We start from the raw sequence: 22,273 nt of genomic DNA on the forward strand, positions 1-22,273 counted from the left end.
CCCAAGTCTTCACAATGAAAGAGGGTCGGCCCTTCTCCCGCAGCAGCCTCGGCACGCTGTCCCCAACGTCGGGGCGCGGTTGCTGTCGTTTTACGAGAGATGGGCCGGAATAACGTCGGACCAGTGGGTCCTCACCGTGATAAGTCACGGCTACGCGTTAGATTTTGCTCGCATTCCAGTGGACAAGTTCCTTGTGTCACCCTGCAAGGCTCCCGAGAAGAAAGTGGCGGTGCTAGACACCATCCGCCGCTTAGAGGACTTGGGAGCCATCTCCCCCGTTCCTGTCAGCCAACAAGGAAAGGGCCGTTACTCCATTTACTTCATAGTTCCAAAGAAGGACGGCACGTCCCGACCAATTCTGGATCTCAAAGGGGTGAACCGATGCCTACGCGTTCCTCGCTTCAAAATGGAGACCATCCGGTCCGTCATCGCCGCGGTCCGGCCAGGCGAGTTCCTGGCCTCCCTGGACCTCACGGAAGCGTATCTTCACATAGGTATCCAGCCGTCATTCCAACGCTTCCTCAGATTCTGCATTCTGGGTCGGCATTACCAGTTTCGGGCGCTCCCTTTTGGGCTCGCAACGGCCCCTCGTATTTTCACGAAGGTGATGGTCGTGGTGGCGGCGCAACTGCGCCGAGAAGGTCTCCATGTCCATCCGTACCTGGACGACTGGTTGATTCGGGCGAAATCCGAGGATCAGTGTCGGATGGCGGTGGCCAGGGTCCTCCATCTGTTGCAGTCCCTGGGATGGGTGGTCAACTTCAGCAAGAGTCATCTGACACCAACGCAGACCCTGGAATATCTGGGAGCTCTTTTCGACACAAAGCAGGGCAAGGTGTTTCTTTCCCTCGAACGGATGGTCAAATTGCAAACTCAGGTACAACGCTTGTTGTCTCTCCGCCAACCACGAGTCTGCGACTACCTTACGGTCCTAGGGTCTATGGCTTCCACGCTGGCGCTGGTGCCATGGGCGTTCGCTCATCTGCGACCTTTACAGTCATCCTTGCTTTCCCGCTGGAAGCCGGTCTCGGAGGATTTCCACTTACCACTTCCTCTAGCGGGACACGCGAGATCCAGCCTGCGTTGGTGGCTGGACCCCAGTCACCTTTCCGCCGGAGTCTCCCTCCTGGTGCCCAGTTGGACAGTGGTGACCACGGATGCCAGCCTCTCTGGTTGGGGAGCGGTCTGCCTAGGGAGCTCAGTTCAAGGCCTATGGTCGGTGTCGCAAGCCCAGTGGTCTATCAATCGCCTAGAGACCAGAGCGGTCCGTCTGGCCCTGCAGGCTTTTCTACCATTGCTGAGGGGAAAGGCGGTCCGAGTGTTGTCGGACAATGCGACCACCGTGGCATACATCAACCGGCAGGGGGGGACCCGGAGCCCCCAGGTGGCGGAGGAAGCTCAGCGCTTGATGGCCTGGTCGGAGCTACATCTCAGCAACCTCGCAGCGTCTCACATTGCGGGAGTCGACAACGTGCAGGCGGACTATCTCAGCCGTCATCGTCTAGATCCCGGAGAGTGGGAGCTGGGGGACGAAGCTTTTCTTCTCATTTGCGAAATGTGGGGAGTGCCCCACATGGATCTGATGGCCACGTGGCACAACGCGAAGGCCCCGCGATTTTACAGTCGACGTCGAGAGCGGGGGGCAGAGGGCGTCGATGCGCTGGTGCTTCCCTGGCCGACGGATGTGCTGCTCTACGTGTTTCCCCCATGGCCGATGATCGGCAAGATTCTACGGCGCATAGAGTTGCATCCGGCCAACGTGATCTTGGTGGCACCGGAGTGGCCTCGCCGGCCGTGGTTCGCAGACCTCGTACAACTGGCAGTGGCGGCACCCCTTCGGTTCCAGGGAATGGCGGCCCTACTCCCATCAGGGCCCCGTCTGTTTGGAGGATGCGGATCACTTCTGTCTCGCGGCATGGCTTTTGAGAGGAATCGACTGAAGAGAAAAGGTTATTCAGATGCGGTGGTGGCCACGCTACTGCGTTCCAGGAAGCAGTCGACGTCTTTGGCTTACGTCCGTGTCTGGGTTGTCTTTGAGGACTGGTGCGTGCAGCGCGGGGTGGACCCCACTTCGGCTTCCGTCGCTGAGGTTCTGGCGTTCCTCCAGGCGGGTCTGGCCAAAGGTCTGGCGTGCAGTTCCCTACGAGTCCAAGTGGCGGCGCTGGGGTGTTTGCGAGGTAAGTCTCTGGCGATTCACCCGGATATTGCTCGTTTCCTTCGGGGTGCTAAACACCTTCGCCCCCCGTTACGTCTGCCTTGTCCGGCTTGGAACCTCAATTGGGTTCTCTCCGCTCTATGCATGGCGCCGTTTGAGCCCCTGAAACGCGCGACTCTTAAGGATCTCACTTTAAAAACGGCATTCTTAGTGGCGATTGCCTCGGCACGGCGTGTTTCCGAGTTACAGGCCCTGTCCTGTAGGGAACCTTTCTTGCGTATCTCTGAATCGGGGGTTTCCTTACGGACGGTCCCTTCCTTTCTACCGAAAGTGGTCTCGTCTTTTCACGTTAATCAATCGGTGGAGTTGCCCGCCTTTGCGTGCGGAGACTCCTCTGCTACTGAAGAGAGGGAGTTACGGAAGCTTGACGTGCGGAGATCCCTTCTCCGATATCTGGAGGTCACTAATCCGTTTCGGGTCACAGATCATCTGTTTGTACTGTTTTCTGGACCAAAGAAAGGAGCTACAGCGTCCCGCACAACGATTGCTCGTTGGCTCAAGGAGGCCATTGGTTCGGCTTACTTGGTGCGGGGCAAACCTCTTCCCGTGGGGCTGCGGGCTCACTCGACTCGTTCTCAAGCAGCGTCTTGGGCGGAAGCTTCTCAGGTGTCGCCTCAAGAGATTTGTAGGGCGGCCACCTGGAAGTCGTTGCATACTTTTATCCGGCATTACCGGCTGGATGTCCGGGCTACCGATTCTGGGGGTTTTGGAGAGAGGGTACTCCGAGCGGGACTCTCTGCTTCCCACCCTCAGTAGGTTGCTCTGGTACATCCCAGGTGTCCTGGACTGATCCTGGTACGTACAGGGAAAGGAAAATTAGTTTCTTACCTGATAATTTTCGTTCCTGTAGTACCAAGGATCAGTCCAGGATCCCGCCCGCAGTGCTGCGCTGAAGTAATGGAGAGTCCGCTCTGTGTTTTTGATTTGCTCTGTTCCGCTTGTTCGCTCTCTCGGTTGGAGAGTCCGTTTCCAGAAGGGGTGTTTCTTTCCCCGTTAGTTAGCGGTATCTAGTTTGGTTTACTTCTCTGGTTGTGTTCTACTTTGACATTCCGTAAGACTGAGGGGCTGTGACTGGCACAGGGGCATATATGGCTCCGCCCACAAGTTTTAGTCTGTCTCCATCTACTGGTGCGGAGTCACAACCCAGGTGTCCTGGACTGATCCTTGGTACTACAGGAACGAAAATTATCAGGTAAGAAACTAATTTTCCTTTCATCTGCTTGGTAGTTTGGTGCCCTGTCATTGAGCCCTGTCCTTACCGCGTGAATAAAATTCTCACTCCTTGCGATGAATGATTCTCCCCATGTCCTAAATGAAAAGGGGGAATGGACAAGCACAGGGTTCTCTTATTACCCCCCGCATGGGTGAAATATTCCCAAATGGGGAAGAGAATTACTTTTTCACTACTTCCCTGAAAAAATGACTTCTCCAGGAGTCTGAGGCCATGTGAAACCAGCAGTTAGAACGTGAGTTCCTGTTGAAGTAGACACCAGAAGCGCTGTTTTCCACATGTGCAGGCCGTATCTCCTAGCGAAAGAAAGTATGGTTTGGCTTGGTACAAAGGATTCCTCTTCAGCACATTCTGATAAATGAGCTGCATGTGAGTTTGTGGAACTACACTGGAATCTAAAAATAGGTGTGTGTTGGGGGGGGGAGGGCAGCTCGGGAGCAGGGTGTTTAATGTCTGGATAGCGGTGTGTGGATAAGGGTGCTTCTCTGAGCCTGCAGCACTGTCAGAACTTTTCCTGTTGCAGGTACGAGCGAGAGGAGGCTTTCATGGCCCTCAACCTAGGTGTCACATCTTGCCAGAGCTTGGAAATCTCCCTGGATCAGTTTGTGAGAGGAGAGGTCCTGGAGGGAAGTAATGCGTATTACTGTGAGAAGTGCAAAGAGAAGGTACTCTGCTCACAACAGTTTGGATGTCCACTAGCATCACTGACCTGCTATTCCATGCTGTCAATCGTTGCGTGTACATAATATATGTGTAGTAGAAATAAACATAGGTAGAATCTTATCTAAAAAGCCCATTAGAAGTTTGTTTGTTTTTTTTTAAGTGCCAGTGTGGACTCCGTGCATGGGCTTGACTTAACGGTTGTCAGGTTCAACTCTGTGAAAGCAAGCTTCCTCCACAGTAAACTGCATTCTCTAAATATAGCCTGCGAACATCAACTCATATTTTGATTTTCCTTTATGCTTTTGATTTCCTGTACATACCCAGATCAGTCCAGACATGTGGGGTTTTGCATCCCTACCAGCAGATGGAGGCAGAGAACAAAACTTTGAGGCACTGCTACATATCTGCAGTCCCTCAGTATTTATCTATCTCCAGCAGATGGTAGAGGTGCAAACCTGCAGTCTGACCAAAGGTTTAGCTTGAGAGAGAGAATTGGTTTTAAGACGTTTTCGAAGGCTCCCTGAGGTGTTAGGCTCCTTCGTGGACCATCCCTCAGGTGGAGCCTGGGGGGGGGGGGGTTGGAAACCCCTGGCTGGTGTTCGTCCTTGTCCAGCCGGAGGCCCTGATAGCCAGGAGACTGGCTCCCTCGGGGTCTTTGATGCCTCCCCTTGAATGTTCACTAGCCTTTCAGGGAAGTACCCTGATGTCTTTTTTTCTTTAAGCTGTTGTTGGGTGGGGGGGAGGTGTTTGCCTTTATTTACAGCGGCTTAATGGTTGGGTAATAAATGTGGCGAAGAGTCACTTGGTGCCTTCCCAATCATTGGAGTATCTGGGAGCACTTTTCAATACCCAGCGGGGCAGGGTGTCTTTGACCTCGGACAGGGTGACCAAATTGCAGGCACAGGTGTCTCGTCTGCTTCGGCTTTCAGTTCCAATGGTCTGGAACTATTTACAGGTTCTGGGATCCATGGCTTCATGTTGGATTTGGTTCCGAGGGCCGTCTCGCACATGAGGCCGTTGCAGAATGCTCTCTTATCTAGGTGGTATCCTGTGTCGGACGAGTATCATCTGCCTTTACCTCTTCTACAAGAGTCCAGGTCCAGTCTGTCATGATGGCTGTCGTGTCCCAACCTGGAAAAGGGTGTGGATCTGTAGACCCCAGACTTGGGTGGTAGTGACCACGGACACCAGTCTACAAGGCTGGGGTGCGGTATGCCCTGGGGCGGTCGGTCCATGCACTTTGGTCGTCAGAGGAGAGGTCTTGGTCCATCAATCACCTAGAAACGAGGGCGGTGTGACGGGCATTAGAGATTTCTCCCCTGGATCAAAAGCAGGATGTTCCGGGTATTTTCGGACAATGCGATGACAGTGGCATACATCAACAGTCAAGGAGGGATGAAGAGTTATGCGGTGGCACTGGAAGCTCGACAGTTGTTTGAGCGAACTCCATCTACAGGGGATTGCGCCATCTCATGTCGTGGATGCAGACAATGTGCAGGTTTCCTCAACAGGCAGCATTTGGATCTGGGGGAATGGGAGTTGTCCCTGGAAGCTTGGGATCGCATCTCTGCCAGATGGGGCGTACCCCAGTTGGATCTTATGGCGACGTGGGCCAACGCAAAGACGGCAAGGTTTTCCAGTTGCAGAAGAGAGGTCTGTGCAATAGACCTGGAAGCCCTGTTGTTCCCTTGACCATTGGGGATCCTGTTGTACGTGTTTCCTCTGTGGCCTCTCGTTGGGCGAGTTCTGCGGCACATAAAGTCGCACCTGGGGTCGGTTGTGCTGGTGATGCCAGAGTGGCCATGATGCCTGTGGTTCACAGATCTCATGTATCTCATGGTCGAGGGACCCCTCAGATTGGCCCATTTGCCCTGCTTACTGCAACAGGGACCCATATTTTCCGATCGGGAGGATCACTTTTGTCTTGTGGCTAGGCTTTAGAGAGGCAGCGCTTGCGTCTGAAGGGCTATTCAGAACAGGTGATTTCTACCCTTCAGGCTCAGAAGCCCTCAACCTCTATAGCATATTTCATGGTCTGAAAGGTCTTTGAGTCCTGGTGTCTGTAGCGCGGACTAGATTCTCTATCTGTGGATGTGCCCCAGTTTTTATCCTTTTTGCTGCGGGGGTTGTCTCAGAACTTGACCTATAACTTGCTCCGTGTGCAGATACCCGCTTTGGGTTCTCTTAGTGGCAAGGTGCGGGGGAGCTGGTTGGTCTCCCATCTTGAAGTGGGTCGGTTCTTGAAAGGAATGAAACATTTGCGTCCGCCAGTTCGGTAACTGTGTCCAGATTGGAGCCTCAGTTTGGTGGTTTGGGTTCTCTGTGGGGCGCCCTTTGAGCCTTTGAAAAGGGCGACTTTGAAGGACCTGACATTAAAGACTGTGTTTCTGGTGCCAATTTGTTCGGCCAGGCGGATTTCGGAGTTGCAGGCTCTGTTGTGCAGAGATCCTTTTCTGCGTATTTTTAATGACCGGGTTAAGTTGTGAGCGGTCCCCTCCTTTTTACCAAAGCTGGTGTCCTCTTTCCATGTTAATCAGATGGTGGATCTTCCGGCCTTCCCAGAGTGGTCTAGGGTATCCCCCACAGGAAAGGGAGCTGCATCTCTTGGATGTACGCTGGATTATCTTGCATTATCTGGAGGTCTCTAATTTGTTTCTGCGCTCAGTTGTTCAAAGGCACGAAGAAAGTGGATAAGGCCTGAAAAGCCACAATTGCGCGGTTGCTGAGGGAGGCCATTCGTTCTCCTTATATTTGTAAGGGTCGCAAGGTTCCAGTGGGGCCGAGAGCGCATTCTACTAGAGCGCAGGCAGCCTCTTGGGCAGAGTTGCCAGTTGCTTTCTCCCCAGGAGATTTGTAGAGCCGGCAGTGTGCTCTTCGCTTCACACTTTCAGCAGACGTTATCGTTTGGACGTGCGCGTGTAGCCGGATGCATCTTTTGGTGAGAGTGTGTGGCGCGCGGGTCCTTCGGTTTCCTGCCCCGTTTAGAAGTGCTTGGGTACATCCCACTTGTCTGGACTGATCTGGGTATGTACAGGAAAGGAAAATTGGTTCTTACCTGTAATACCACAGATCAGTCCAGAGACCCTCCCCATCATTGCGAGTTTCTGGAGATGACAGAGGCTCCAGTGCAGGGGCTTCCAGAACCTGCTTAACCTGTTCGCCCTGGAGAGGGTTTTTAGGTTCTAATTCTTTGACTTGGGAACAGGTCAATACTGAGGGACTGCAGAAGGCACTCTCGGGTACGTAGAAGTGCCTCAAGGTTTTTGTTCTCTGACTCCGTCTGCTGGTAGGGATGCATAAACCCACTTGTCTGGACTGATCTGTAGTATTACAGAAATGAAAATCAGCAGGTAAGAACCAATTTTCCTATCTTGTTACTAACCATGGTTTATGGTATCAAAAAATCTGTCCTTTTTAAAAAAAAAAAAAAAAAAGGTGGGGAGGATGCTTTAAAAATGATGACAGATAATCTTCAACAAACAGTTGTTATTTCAGCCCCATCCACGCCTCTTCCCTGCAGGCCTACAAGCACTTTTTCTTTGAAAATTCCTTCCCAGGTGGGAAACCAAAGTACCCACAAGAGTTTGCAGGAGCGCGCACTCTGCATCAGGAAGCCCTCACAGGGAGTTAAACCCTCTGCATGTGTATCTTGCGGGGACAGCCCCGGCACTGCCACAGTTGACCATCCCTTTCCCTGCAGAGAAAGGTACGTGTGCTGTGAACAGCGCACATGCTTTTCCCCACACTGGGGGAAGAGACACGGCTCAACGCTGGTTTACCTGTAGAGATCTTTTGAAAAGCATCCCATATCAGGTCCTCTAAGTTCATTAAAGAGCAGAAGGCTGGAAGGGAAAGCCTCTCAGATTCAGCGATGATTGATTACAGAAGCACTCAGGATTGTGTTCTAGGGGATTGTGTGAAAACATCCAATAGCCGTGCGACTTGTTTTATTTTTCCTTCCCAGAGAACCACCGTGAAGCGGACATGCATTAAATCTCTCCCCAGTGTGCTGGTGATCCATCTCATGCGGTTTGGCTTTGACTGGGAGAGCGGACGCTCCATTAAATATGACGAGCAGATACGGGTAATCATAGACTACGCTGCTTTGAGAGAGGCTGCCTAAAGCCCGCAGCTGTTGCTAAATACAGAGGGGAAATTAGCAAACCGCCCACATTGCTGCAGTGTTCACGGGTACTTTATAATCATGGACTTTGCAGCAATTTTCAAAGGGAAACCGCACACGTACTTTCACTTTGAAAATTGCAAGCCAAAAAGTATCCATGAATATTTACACCTCTTTTTTTTTTTTTCTGTGCATGCCTTTTTGCACCCAAACTACGAATCTAGAATTGAAAAGCGAAAACTATGCACGTAGAGGCCAATATTCAAAGGAAACAAACAACTAAATTTAGCTGGATAAGTTATTGGGGACAATACAGCAGGATAAAGGTCCCGCTGAATATCCCAGAGTAAAGTTATCTGGCCACCTTTCACCAGATAACTTTAAAGCTAACTGGCAATCTTTTGAGTATCATTGGTTATGTTTAAAGTTTCCAGCCTCGTGTGGCCAGATAACTCTATACTTAACCAGCTATATTAAAAAAAAAAAAAAAAAAACGTAGCCAACTTAAGTAGTGCTGCAGTTTAAAAAATAAATAAATAAATTCGTGGGCCTATTGGCCCGACCCAATCTCTAAATTATGGGCCCTGCCGGGCCGAGCCTTCAGCACCACCCAAACCCTATGGACTGGATTTTATATAGTCCAAATTTGAAGTGGTCCAATGCTGAAGGCTCAGTCCAACAGAGCCCATAATTTAGAGCTTTTCCTGGGGGAGGGGAGCTTGGACTGGGCCTCTAGGCCTGCAAGCTTCTCTTATTTTATTTTATTTTTATCGCAGCTCTACTTAACCGGCTTGCCTTCTTTTGAATATAACCGGTTAAGGCTAAAGTTATCCAGCCAGGTAAGTTCAAACTGCCTTGCGTCAGAAGGATGCCAGTGCGGATTTAGCCGGTTGGGTGGTAATCAGGAAGCCCTTTCCAAGGCAAAATCTGGGGAACTGTGATAAGTATGGAACTCGGCTTGAGGGTAGGGGTTTCAGGTGAGGAGACTGAAGCAAGAAAGGCCTAAGGAACCAAATCGCTTTACTTTGCTGTTGCTGCTCTTCCGACCCCTGTGAATTAAGTTTTGGTTCCTGTGCCTACCCCTTCCCCGAGATACATCGCTGCGAGTGATTTGGTCTTTTAGTGTCCCATTCTGGAGACTTCTTTTGCGAGATGTGTCACGCAATTATGCGAGTCCTCTAAAGACGTTGCAGCTAAATTTGATTCCCAAGATAAACTGTTGTGAAAGGACGACGGATCTAAGTTAAGAGGGTAATTTGAAGCTGGACCCGAAGATCGGCGCAAAGCCTTCCTGAGATTTAGACACGCTGTTAGAGAAACGGAAGCAGGTTGCTTTTTGAAATTTCCTGCAAAGTATTTACTTATCCAGAGGTCTCCTATGTCTTTTTTTGACCCTTCACAGCTTTACAGGACAAGTTAACTCCAAGGGAAGTTATCTTTTAGGGTGGATTCTTCGTTGGTGGAGGGCTGAGTAAAATTGATGTTTGCCTGCCACCTGTTGTATATTTACTTTCTCTGTTAGTCCCCTTTCTCTTCCTTCTAGATTCTATTCTGGGCTTGTATTTCTTATCTATTAAAGTTCTTTTTATAATTTAGTTTAGGCCTGTGTAGCTGACATTTTTCTGTCAGGAGATATTGATTTCCCATTATATTTCAAATTGTTATAAATAAAATTTAAAAAAAACCTGCTCTTAGGCACGTCGGGAGTTAGCCAAATAACTTATTTGGCTAACTCCAAATATCTCTCAACACTGCTCCAGAATGCTCCTTTATTATTCAGCGAATATTCCAGACTTGCTATTTAGGCAGTTAACTTGTGAGTTATTTGGATAAATAGCTTTGAATATTGGCCTCTTAGTTTTCTCCCCTGACCTTCACTATAATGCGGGTAAAAGTGTGCATCTTACGGGCAGAGTTAGAGGTGTGTGACCTGCACTGCCACCAGGGTGTCATGCCTGAGGGGGGCGCTGCTGTGCCAACGCCATTCTTCAGCATCACACTTAAAGCTGCAATCAGCAGCCAGTCCTGTGAGGCGGGAGCAACTGCACAGGCACAGAGTGTGGTGCCTGCTGGAGAAAGCACGTCTAGCAGGATGGAGCCACTCACAGTCGCTGCTCCTCCGCCGCCACAGCCACCCTGCACTGCTGTCTAAGCTGCCCTTCATTGAAATCCCCCCCCTGACAGGAGAAGCAAGACTAGGTGGGGAGCAGCCACATAAATATCCACCGTTAATCTAAATTAGATGTGCTGCATCCTTCATCCATCTTTCAGTATCCTCTAAACCTTTTGGTTTGGTTTCTTGCAGTTCCCCTGGATTCTGAACATGGAGCCCTACACGGTGTCAGGCATGGCTCGTCAGGATTCGTCCTCTGAAGTGGGCGACAACGGGAGAAACACCGATGCGGGAAGCGGAGGGTCCCCACGCAAGAAAGTTGCCCCAACAGAAAACTATGAGCTTGTGGGTGTAATTGTGCACAGTGGCCAAGCCCACGCAGGGCACTATTACTCCTTTATAAAGGACAGGAGGTAAATAAGAGATTGCATGCACTAGGCTTGTATTATCAGCTCCAGAAGGAAATTGACGCAGTAAAGCAGTAACCAAAAGAACATCTTGTTACATTTCAGCTTGAGCATTTCCTTGAGACGTGTGCAAACCTAAACTTGAAACTTATTTTAAAACGTAAGAACAGCGCTCTGGAAAAAATGTTAAAATGCTAGTGCGGATTTGCTTGGTGGTGATTCCTACTTTTTTTGGTTCCCTGTCATGCCTTTCAAATATAGCAGGTTTATTTTTATATCATTAACATTAATATATCAGCGCTACAGGATATAAAAACATGCACGCCGGCTTGCTTGGCTCAATGGCAGTGTTGGGTACTGCCAGGGGGGAGGGGAGATATGTCTTAATTCCCAGCTTTGATTTTCCGCTCCACAGGGTCAGCTGGGGCTGAATATGCCACAGAGGCAGCATTCATACCACATGGGGAAGGAAGTCATGATCTTTGTGCAATGGTGACACCTAGTGGCCACATGTAGTGCCCATGATTGAAGAGTTCTTAGAGGCCCTGGTCTGTGGCCCCTGGCTGCGGTCTGTCACTAAACTACAGTGACAGGGAGGAGAGGGGATATAAAGTGGGGTGAAAGGAAGGAAATATCTGGGCTGCTGCAAATGAAGGTTTATGGTGGTAGATCCCAAACTTGGTTCTGATTGAGCTGGAGGCCAAAAGGAGCAGGAGGAGGCCAAAAAGAGCTTGCAGGACTGGTTTTCGGACCCAAAGTATCCTGTCCTGGAAAGGTATATATTTTTTCCAGCTATGTAATACAGTATCTATAACCTATCTTATTTTTGAGTCGTAGGGGATGTGGAAAAGGCAAGTGGTACAAATTTAATGACACTGTTGTGGAAGAGTTTGACTTGAATGATGAAACAATGGAGTATGAGTGTTTTGGTGGAGAGTATAGACCTAAAGTCTACGATCAATGTAAGTATTTGCATGCGTTTATTTCACGGTGATTGTGCATGTTTCACTGATTTAGTACTGGAGTGTAGTAATGATGGAAGTTATTTTATAGATTAGATTTACAATGCTTTGGCCTAGCATTTTGACTATACTTGTCTTGAAAGCTTACTAAATACAAACTTAATATGTTTCCCCGGTGTAATATCTGGCCTTTTCTCGTTAGTCAAGTTATATATTGACAAAAATAACTTTTCCTAGCGTGTAGACAGATGGACTCGGGACCCTGCCAGCAGATGGAGATGGAGCAAGCTGACATCACAGTATATATAGCCCTGCAGTGACCCCAACCTACCAGTATTCTACGTCTCTAGCAGATGGTGGACGTGCATCTCCCTATAGGGATTGCTTTGAGCTTTTTGAAAGGAGAAATATGAAATTCTAAATTCAGGAAAAGAAAGCCCCGCTCTCCTGCAGTGATACCTAAAGGTCCCTCCCCCAGTTGAGAATTCCTGAGGCGATTTCCATGGTCCCTCAGATGTACCTTGGTCCAGTAGCTGGGTTTCCCAGCATGGACTTAGCTGCTCGTTCAGCTGAAAGGCAGCATGTGCAGGAGGCTGAGTGCGGCAGTGATGGCTGATGCCCTCTCCCTCCCCCCCCCCCCCCCCCCCCCCCCGCAGCCAGAAACCGTCTCTGTATTCAGCTGGTAAGCTCTGAACTCCGGTAAGGTTTAAAAAAGACAAAAAAAACTGAGACATGTTTTACCTGAATCAGAGACAGAGGGGTTTCAGGACTTCCTCCAGTTTCCATTCTCCCCGCACCATGCCGACATTCGTTCCCACAATCATTGGAGTTGGGGAACTGGACAGCCTGGCGGGTTGAGCGGCCCCCGGTGGGCCCCGCTCTTAGACCTTTTTCTTACACGATGCATGGTAGGCCGCCGCGGCCATTTTCACACACTCTTGTGCGTGTTCTGCCCTATCTACAGGTACTCTGTTTGGCAGCTACCCTGGAAGTGGTGCCATGGGCAAGGGCGCATATGCATCCTCTTCAGCGCTGTCTGCTATCTCGTTGGAACCCACAGTCTCAGGACTATGCGGTTCAGCTCCACTTGCTGATGGAAATCTGCTCCTACCTCCAGTGGTGGTTGCAGGAGGATTATCTGAGAAAGGGAGTTCCCTCTCCAGCCTGGTTGGTACTCACAACAGATGCAAGTCTCCGCAGTTGGGGGACTCACTGTCTGGAGTTAACAGCCCAGGGGCATTGGAATGCCAAAGAGTCCCGCTTGAACATCGATCGCTTGGAGGCCCGGGAGGTACGATTGGCATGCTTGCAGTTCAGCCACAGGCTGCGGAATCAAGCAGTTCGTGTGATGTCAGACAATGCTACGATAGTGGCCTATATCAAATGCCTAGGAGGAACCAAGAGCCAGCAAGGGTTGCAGGAAATAGACCAGCTGATGGAATGAGTGAAAGGTCATCTCGGATGATCTTGGCCTTTCACATTGCAGGAAAAGACAATGTAAGAGTCTTTCTCAGCAGGGAGAGTCTGGACCCAGGAGAGTGGGTGTTGTCAGCCGAGGCATTTCAGCTAATTTTATTTATTTATTTATTTAACATTTTTCTATACCGACATTCGCACGAGACATCACATCGGTTTCCAGATAACAGCAAATTCAGCCAACAGTGCTTTACATTGTAACTGATATTATAACAGGGGGGGGGAGGGAAGGGACGGGGCAGGGCAGTAAGTTGGAACTAAGAGGGTAAGCTGGGAAAAGGGGGGGGAATGGGGGTTTATTTACAAAACGGCAGGAGTTATGTACATTCTATATGCATTCTATAATATAATTGTGGATCACTGGGGCTTTCCATTCCTAGACCTGTGGCGATTTCTCGAAATGCGAAGATTCCTTGCTTCTACAGTCGCAGGAGAGATCCATGGTCCCTGGGAATAGATGCTCTCATACAGGTCTGGCCGGAAGACAGATTGCTTTATGCCTTTCCTCCGTGGTTCTTTCTGGGCAGGATAATTCGCAAGATCGAAGGCCACAGGGGGCTAGTACTCCTGGTAGCGCTGGACTAGCTCAGGCGTCTGTGGAATGCGGATTTGCGATGACTCCTGGTGGAGGCCCCTCTTAGTCTTCCACCGTACATGGATCTGCTTCAGCAGAGACCGGTTCTTCGCAAGGATCCAACTGGATTCTGTCTTATGGTTTAGCCCTTGAGAGGGCTCGCCTGTTAAAGCATGGTTACTCTACGTTGATTGCCACTTTACTCCGCGCTCGCAAGTTCTCCACTTCCTTGGCTTGTGTGCAGGTTTGGAGAGTTTTGAGACCTGGTATGAGGAGCGGGGTGTTCTTCCTTTTTCAGTTAAGATCCCTCTCATTCTAGATTTTTTGCAGGATGGATTGAATAAAGGCTTGGCCCTTAATTCCTTGAAGGTACGGGTTGCGGCTCTTGCCTGTTTCAGATGCCTGGTGAATGGTGTTTCCTTGTCGTCTCATCCTGATATGGCCCTTTTTTTGAAGGGAATGAAGCACCTTAGACCTCCCTTGAGGTTACTGGTTCCATTGTGGTCTTAATTTGGTTCTGGACTTTTTGGTGGGCCCTACGTTCCGACCACTGTGTAGCCTTTCCTCATGGTTGTTGACTTTGAAGACTGTGCACGTTGGATTTCTGAGCTGCAGGCCTAGTCTTGCCAGAAGCCATTCTTTTGGGTGACTCCAGGGGTGTTAAAGCTGCATGCTGTTCCATCCCACTTGCCAAAAGGTAGTCTTGAACTTTTATTTGAATCAGTCCAACTCCTTGCTGTCCCTGGATAATGTCAGGGATGCGGAGGAGTTTAGCATTTTGCGCTCCTTGAATGTTAAGCGCCTTGTTTTGTGGTATCTGGAGGTCTCAGAGTCTTTTCAAAAGACAGATCACCTGTTTGTTCTCCATGGCGGGAGTAAGCAGGGGATTCCGGCTTCATGGGCTATCATAGCTCCGTTGGATTAAGGAGATGGTCACGGCTGCATATGTGGATACTGGAAAGCCGTTGCCTACTCAGGTTAGGGCTCATTCCACTAGGACTCAGGCAGTGTCATTCGTCGATATCTGCCAAGCTGCGGCATAATCCTCCTTACACACTTTTTCCATGTTTTATTGTCTGGATGTGCAGGCCCGAGAGGATGCAGCAATTTGTATGTGTGGTGTTGACTGGACCACGGGCATTCCACTGAATCTGAGTCCATCTGTCTACACGTTGAGAAATTACTTACCTGATAATTTCGTTTTTCTTAGTGTAGACAGACTCAGCTTCCCGCCCTCAGCTGCCGCATGAGTGTGTCAGTAATCCTCCTGTGGGGCTCTGAGTCCCAAGGGATTACTGGTAAGTGTTCCTGCAGTCCCTAGCTTGGGGGTACCTAGAATCTTACGTGAGTTCAGTGTTTATGGCTGGTTGAATACAGTTCTAGTTACCTGTCTTTAATCATGTTTTTAATCAATTTTTTTGCTAGTCTGTCCATAGTTGCTTTTGAAGAGAATACTGGCAGGCTGGGGCCACTGTAGGGCTATATATATATATATACTGTGATGTCAGCTTGCTCCGTCTCCATCTGCTGGCAAGGGAGCATAAACCCATTGGTCCTGAGTCCATCTGTCTACATTAAGGAAAACGAAATTATCAGGTAAGTAATTTCTCCAATTCTGTCTTGAAGTGGCACTATCACCAAACAAAAGAAACGTAGAACATGACAGTAGAAAAAGACCATATGGCCCATCCAGTCTGCCCATGTTTCTAATAAGCTTGCTAGCCATTTGTAGTGCAGTTCAGGTAGCCATATAGGTCCTGGAAAAAACTAGCCTTAGTAGGTTGTGATTCCTGGTAAGGGACCCTCAGAAAAGACATTGCAGTACAAAAGCTTTTCAGACCTCACAGGTCTGAAGAAGTCGACCCATGAAGACTTAGAAATTCATGTTCTACACCACCTTTGGTTCTGATCCTTTTCAAAGTTTCACAGCCTAACACTTTAGCCATTTGAAAGAATGGAACTCTTATAGCAAACGTTTTGTCTCCATTCCCAAGGAGTAATATACGTTTTAATGTTTTCAGTACTCCTTAGTCATAGCTACTCCCACCTCTGTGGAGCTAAGTAAACAGAGATGCTACTGGTACTGATCATCTTAAGAAATCTACCCACGCTACTATGATATGCATAGAACCAAAAGAGATCATGAGCAAGTCAGAGCTGACTTAAGGGCAGGACTTAAAGACCTGACATGAAAGGGTCAGGTAGTGTCCTCATTTTCAGACTGAGAGAAGACATTATTTCCCAGTACGCTGGGCTCCTGTTGTCGCTGCTCACCTGTTACTCCTAGAAAGAAGAAAAATAGGCAAACAAACTGAGATTTTGAAGGAAGAGAGCTGAAAAAGAGACTGGTTGATATTTTGGGGGACGTGGGTGGTCCTGCTGCTTTAAAAGCACACACACATTATTTTTCTATCTTATGCTGTCATTGAACATTTAGCCCAGTAGAACCCAGAACGAGATGAATGGCTAAAGGTGTTTTCAATTTCCTTCTTTTAAAGCCAACCCTTATCCTGATGTGCGTCGGCGTTATTGGAATGCCTACATGCTCTTCTACCAGAGAGTATCTGACCAAAACTCTCCAGTTCTACCAAAGAAAAGCCGTGTTAGTGTTGTGCGGCAGGAGGCGGAGGATCTCACCCTGTGAGTATTTACCCTGAGCCCTCTGCCATTGAATTCCTGTACAATAATCACCAGATGCGACTCTTCTGAGCATGCAAAAGTGATAGTATCATTGTCCGAGGCAAAAGAAACCAGCCCTGCCCTCGACCTTCCTATCACAGCTGCTTGGCGTGATTGGAAAGTAAAACGTATGTAGATGCTGTCAGGTTGGTTCTTGCATCTGGAAGCATAGTGCCAGGCAACCAGGATAGCACAAGATACGGAAGGACCTCTTACTGGATCGTCTCTTGAATTTGTGGCAATATTTTGTATGATTACCAGTGATATTGAATTTTTTTTCCCTCCTGTCCAGGTCTGCTCCTTCATCACCTGAAATTTCCCCCCAGTCATCTCCCCGACCTCACAGACCCAACAATGACCGTCTATCGATTCTGACCAAGCTGGTCAGGAAAGGGGAGAAGAAAGGGCTGTTTGTAGAGAAAATGCCTCTCAGAATCTCTCAGGTGCTCCCTCATTTACATGTTGTAAGAAGGAAAAGAAAATGGCAAAAACCCCAGTTTAATTTTGGTGCGAATGTGTTGGTCAGCATTACAGGGGGGCTTAAGTTAGGATGGGAAGTCTTCAGTTTTCATCTGGTTTGAAGCAACACGTTAGATTTGTTTGTGTCACAAAAATGATGAAAGGTTTGGAATAGCTCCCTTATTGAATAAGTTAGGACTCTTCATTATGGAGAAAAAGATTGAGAGGGAGATCTATAAAATCATGAATTACCCTTTAGGACTAGGGGACACTCCAAGAAACAAACTGGAAGTTTGTTTTTTTTCTGTCAGCACACTGTTAAGCTGTGGAATTTGTTGGCGGAGGATGGATTTAAAAACAAGTTTTGGACAAGTTGCTGGAGAATAGGTTTGTTCATATTTATTAACTAGGCAAGCATGGGGATTGCCCACCTCCTACAACAGGGAATAAGCAACAGGGAAACTATCTTCCAGATACTTCCAAATAAATCAGACTGGCCAATGTTGGGGATAGGATGCCTGGCTTGATGGAACTTTGGTTTGACCCAGCACAGGCTTTAGTGTTTTACTGTTCGTAGCATTCCCCCCCGGTACTGGTTTTCCTGTTGTGTTACTGAATATTAGATTTCCTAGCATGTAGCCAGATGGACTCAGGACCAATGAGTTATGTTCCCCTGCTAGCAGATGAAAACAGTCAGATTTCAAAGCTGACATCACCCTACAAATACTTCTGCAGTGACCTCAGCCCTTCAGTATTTCTCCGTCTCCAGCAGATGGTAGACATACATCTCCCTATGGGGATTGCTGTACTTTTTGGAAAGAAAACTTCTACATTTAAATTGGAGAAAACATTGAGCCTCACTCTCCTGCTGTGGTCCCTCCCCCAATTGAGAATTCTTGAGGCGATTTCCAAGATCCCTCAGAGGTGTGCCTTGGTCCATTAGCCGGTTCCTGGCATTGACTTTGCTGCTTAAGCAGCTGAAAGGCAGCAAGTGCAGGAAGCCAAGCGAGGCAGTGACAGCCAAAGCTCTCTCCCCCCGCAGCCAGAGACCGTCTCTGTACTCAGCCGGTAAGTGCTGAGCCCAGATAAGTTTAAAAAAAAAGAGTGAAAAGATTTATCTCCCGATTCAGAGACATTTGGAGGGTTTTCGGTAAGACTTCCTCCGGTCTCCTTGCTCGGCGTGCCATACAGACATCGTTCCCAATCCCATTGGGGTAAGGCGAAGTGGGCTTCTGAGTGGGTTGAGCAGCCCCCCGGTGGGCTAGGCCCTGCTTTAGGCTTGGTCAGCACACCACGTAGTCGGCCGTAGGCGGCGCCATCTTGCGCGCATCGTGCGTGCCATATTGCCCGCCATAGAACATCGGTACACACAGTGCGTCGGCTCTGCGTACACACACGTATAACGTCACACGTGTACATACCCACACAACCTACTAAGCGCAGAATACAAGTAAAGCTGGGTACATGGGCTGTGCGTGCGCCTCGCCAGTTCCCACCTAGGTGCCCGAAATCTGTGTGCATAAAATTTTAAGCATGAGCCAACAGAACGCACAGTTACCGCCACCAGCGGCTCTGACAGCCAAGAACCATAAGCGTCTTTCTCTCTGCACTGCTTGTCATATTAGGCCTTCTCGGTCTGACCTGGATTCTAACTTGTCAGTGCTGTGAGGATGCATAGGGAGAGTTGGCCTCCCCAGACTTTCCTAAGCCCGGCTCCTCCCAGAAGATGGGTTAGCCACATCCTTTAATGGAAGTACCCCGGATCTGAATATCCCCATGACAGGGTCATCCATGGGAGAGGGAAATTCAGCAGCGACTTCCCCTGCGCTAGACATGGACCCGGCTACCTTCTCTTAGGTGGAATTTTTCCAGGGTCTTCAAGCCTTCATACAGGTGCAGTCTGCTACCTCACTTGCCCCTGTCCGGACGGAACCTCAGCCGGTGAGCCCTCCCTTTCCTAGTCCTATCAGCAGACCTTGAGGCATGCCCCGCCTCATCAAGGGTATCCCTGGCAGGAACCCAGATGGCATGGATGAAGAGGATACAGATTCCTTGGAAAGTGGGGAAATTCCCCTTGGCTTAGAACTGTATCGGACAATGTTACGATTTTTCCATAGAGATGAATTGCCGGCTCTGTTTTTCCAGACCCTGAATATGCTGGGAGTTCCTGGGGTGGACTCTATGATGGAACCAAATAACAATCCCATTCTGATTTCCCTGTGGAAAGCCTCTTGCTACTTTCCAGTACTGGAAGCCATCCAGGAGTTGATTGACCTGGAATGGGATACCCAGAAGCAAGTTTTAAAGGGGGCCGAGAGATAGAAGCTCTATACCCACTGAATCCAGCAGTGAGCGAGTGTTTGTGTTTCCCTAAAGTGGATGCTCTGGTCTGTGCCATCTCTAAGTGAACAAGTATCCCAGCGGAAGGAAGAGCGGTCTTAAAGGATACGCACAATAGACGGATGGAGTCCATCCTTAAACAGGCCTTTAACGCAGTAGCAATGACCTTACAGATAGCTGCTTCTTGTGCCCTGGTAGCTCGTTCGTGTCTACTCCTCTCAGGAGGTGGATGACTCTCGTGAATTTCAGAGCAGTTATGGAACCTGCCGCTGCCTTTTTAGCTGATGCAGGCACGGATCTAGTCATTACTTCGGCCAGAGGAGTGGCCTCAGTGGTGGCAGCCAGAAGACAGCTATGGCTGCGGAATTGGTCAGCAGACGCAACCTCCAAGGCCAAACTTACAAAGATGCCCTTTAAAGGTTCACTACTTTTCAGAAGTGAATTGGAAAAGCTAGCCAATAAATGTGGCAAATCTCCAGTTCCCCAGCTACCAGAAGATAAGAAAAAGTAGTTACAGCACCCCTCGCCTATGAGGGGTCGATCCAGGGGCCTCCAACACTTTCGCCCCTACAAACACTCGACATTTCAGAGGTCTCGGCCCTTTGAGAGGTCTCAGTCCTTTCGTAGTCGACAGCCCAAGAGAGGGGCAGGCTTGGGTTTAGGTTCATCCCAAACCACCCAATGAAATTTTACTGTCTTACCCTCAGAACGAGGAGATAGGGGATCGACTGTCCTTCTTCCAGTGGTGGGTCAACATTACTTCAGACAAATGGGTACTGGAGGTCATGTGAGAAGGGTATGTGCTGGAATTTCTCAGCACTCCTTGGGATATATTTATGATGTCTCCTTGTCACTCCCAGCACAAGAAGCAGGCAGTGGAAACTACTCTTTTAAGGCTCCTCTGGATGAGGGATATAATCCCAGTACTTGTGCCCCAGGAAAATAAGGGGCGTTATTCCATCTATTTCATCATACTCAAGAAGGAAGGTTCCTTTCGCCCCCATCCTGGACCTCAGGAGCATCAACCAACATCTACGAGTGAATCATTTCCATATGGAAACCCTATGCTCCGTGATAATGGCCGAACAATCGGGAGAGTTCTTAACCTCCCTGAACCTATCCGAGGCCTACCTACATATTCCAATCTATCACCAACGTTTCCTATGCTTTGCGGTATTGGTTTGCCATTATCAGTTCCGGGCACAGCCCTTTGGCCTAGCCACCGCCCGCAGAACATTTTCCAGGATTATGGTAGTCGTCGCAGCAGCATTGAGAAAAGAGGGAATCCTGTTGCACCCGTAGTTGGATGACTGGTTGATCCGGGCCTTGTCCATGGAAGAGAGTCTCCGAGTGACCAACAACATGACTCCCAGTCCTTGGAATATCTGGGAGTCCGGTTCGACACCAAGCAGGGCAAGGTCTTTCTTAGGACCACGCAGATAAGGAAATTGATGTCCTAGGTGCATCAGTTGATGAGCACGATATGCCGACAGTGTGGAACTATCTCCAAATCTTCAGTTTGATGGCGGCAACCCTGGAAGTAATGCCTTGGGAGAGGGCACACATACGACTGCTTCAGCTTTCACTACTGTCATGTTGGAACCCGCAGTCTCAAGACTATTTGATTTGCATCCACTTAGCAATGGGAATATGCTCTAGGCTCCAGTGGTGGCTGCAGGAAGCTCATATGAGCAGAGGTGTACCCCTGTCCTCCCCGAACTGGCTGGTCCTCACAACAGACATAAGCCGCCGGGGTGCTCACTGTGAGGAACTGATGGCCCAGGGACGTTGGACCAAGGATGAGGTCTTCTGGAACATCAACCGCCTGGAAGCCCAGGCAGCCAGATTGGCATGTCTACAATTCAGCCATTGACTCCAGGGTTAAGTGGTCCATGTAATGTCGGACAACACAATGACTGTAGTCTACATCAACCGCCAGGGTGGAACCAAGAGCCAGCAAGTGTCACAGGAGATAGATCTTCTTATGGAATGAGTGGAAATACTTCTAGAGATGATCTCATCCTCCCACATAGCAGGAAAAGACATCAGAGTAGACTTTCTAAGCAGGAAAAGTCTGGATCCAGGAGACTGGGCGTTGTCGGCCAAAGCCTTTCAGCTGATGATAGATCGCTGGGGTCTCCCGTCCATTGACCTGCTGGCCGCATCCCACAATGCGAAGGTTCCCCGATTCATCAGTTGCAGAAGACATCGGTGGATCCTGGGAATCGACGCTCTTGTTCAGACCTGGCTGGAAAAAGAGTTGCTATACGCCTTCCCTCCTTGGCCCCTGCCAGACAGGTTCATTCGCAGAATCGAGTACCACAGTAGCTCCAGACTGGCCCAGGCATCCATGATATGTGGACATGCAGAGACGCCTGGTGGAGACCTTACTGTACCTCCCACTGTTCCTTCACAAGGATACGACTCAATTCTGTCTTACAGTCTGGCCCTTGAGAGGTCTCGCCTAATGAAGCGAGGATATTCTGTAGCAGTAATTGCTACCTTACTCAGCACTTGGAAGTTCTCTAAGTCCCTAGCGTATGTGCAGATCTGGAGAGTATTTGAGGCCTGGTGTGAGGAACGCGGTGTCCCCCCTCGGGCAGACAAAATCCCACTAACTCTTGAATTTTTGCAAGACGGCTTGAATAAAGGTTTGACCCTTAACTCCTTGAAGTTCAGATAGAGGTTCACTCCTGTTTCAGGGACAAGGTGAACGGAACCCGCCTGTGACCCGTTTTCTGAAAGGGGTGTAACATCTCCGGCCATCCCTACAGTGGTTGGTTCCCTTGTGGAATCTTAATCTAGTATTGGAATTTTTGGCAGGGCCCTCCTTTCGGCCGCTGCACAGTCTTTCCTTGCATTCATTAACCTTGAAAACTGTGTTCCTGGTGGCTATATGCTTGGCACATCGCATCTATGAACTGCAGTCATTGTCATGTCGGGAACTGTTTCCCTGGATAACTCCAGGAGCGTTACAGCTTTGTACTGTTCTATCCTTCTTGCCCAAGGTAGTCTCGGAGTTTCATTTGAA

General features: G+C 49.2%; 1 protein-coding gene across 2 annotated transcripts in view; it reads left to right on the plus strand.

Annotated features, from left to right (window-relative positions):
- USP24 (ubiquitin specific peptidase 24) overlaps positions 1-22,273 on the plus strand; it is a 268,241-nt gene that overhangs the window by 181,082 nt on the left and 64,886 nt on the right. For both annotated transcript variants that reach the window (XM_029618249.1, XM_029618250.1), the window contains exons 46-51: positions 3,970-4,111; positions 8,074-8,193; positions 10,538-10,758; positions 11,590-11,714; positions 16,263-16,404; positions 16,736-16,886. In XM_029618249.1, coding sequence (XP_029474109.1) covers positions 3,970-4,111; positions 8,074-8,193; positions 10,538-10,758; positions 11,590-11,714; positions 16,263-16,404; positions 16,736-16,886 — 901 coding nt within the window. The remainder of the gene's footprint in view (positions 1-3,969; positions 4,112-8,073; positions 8,194-10,537; positions 10,759-11,589; positions 11,715-16,262; positions 16,405-16,735; positions 16,887-22,273) is intronic.

This window comes from Rhinatrema bivittatum, chromosome 10 (genome assembly GCF_901001135.1).
Source record: "Rhinatrema bivittatum chromosome 10, aRhiBiv1.1, whole genome shotgun sequence".
In the NCBI taxonomy this organism is placed as follows: domain Eukaryota; kingdom Metazoa; phylum Chordata; class Amphibia; order Gymnophiona; family Rhinatrematidae; genus Rhinatrema; species Rhinatrema bivittatum.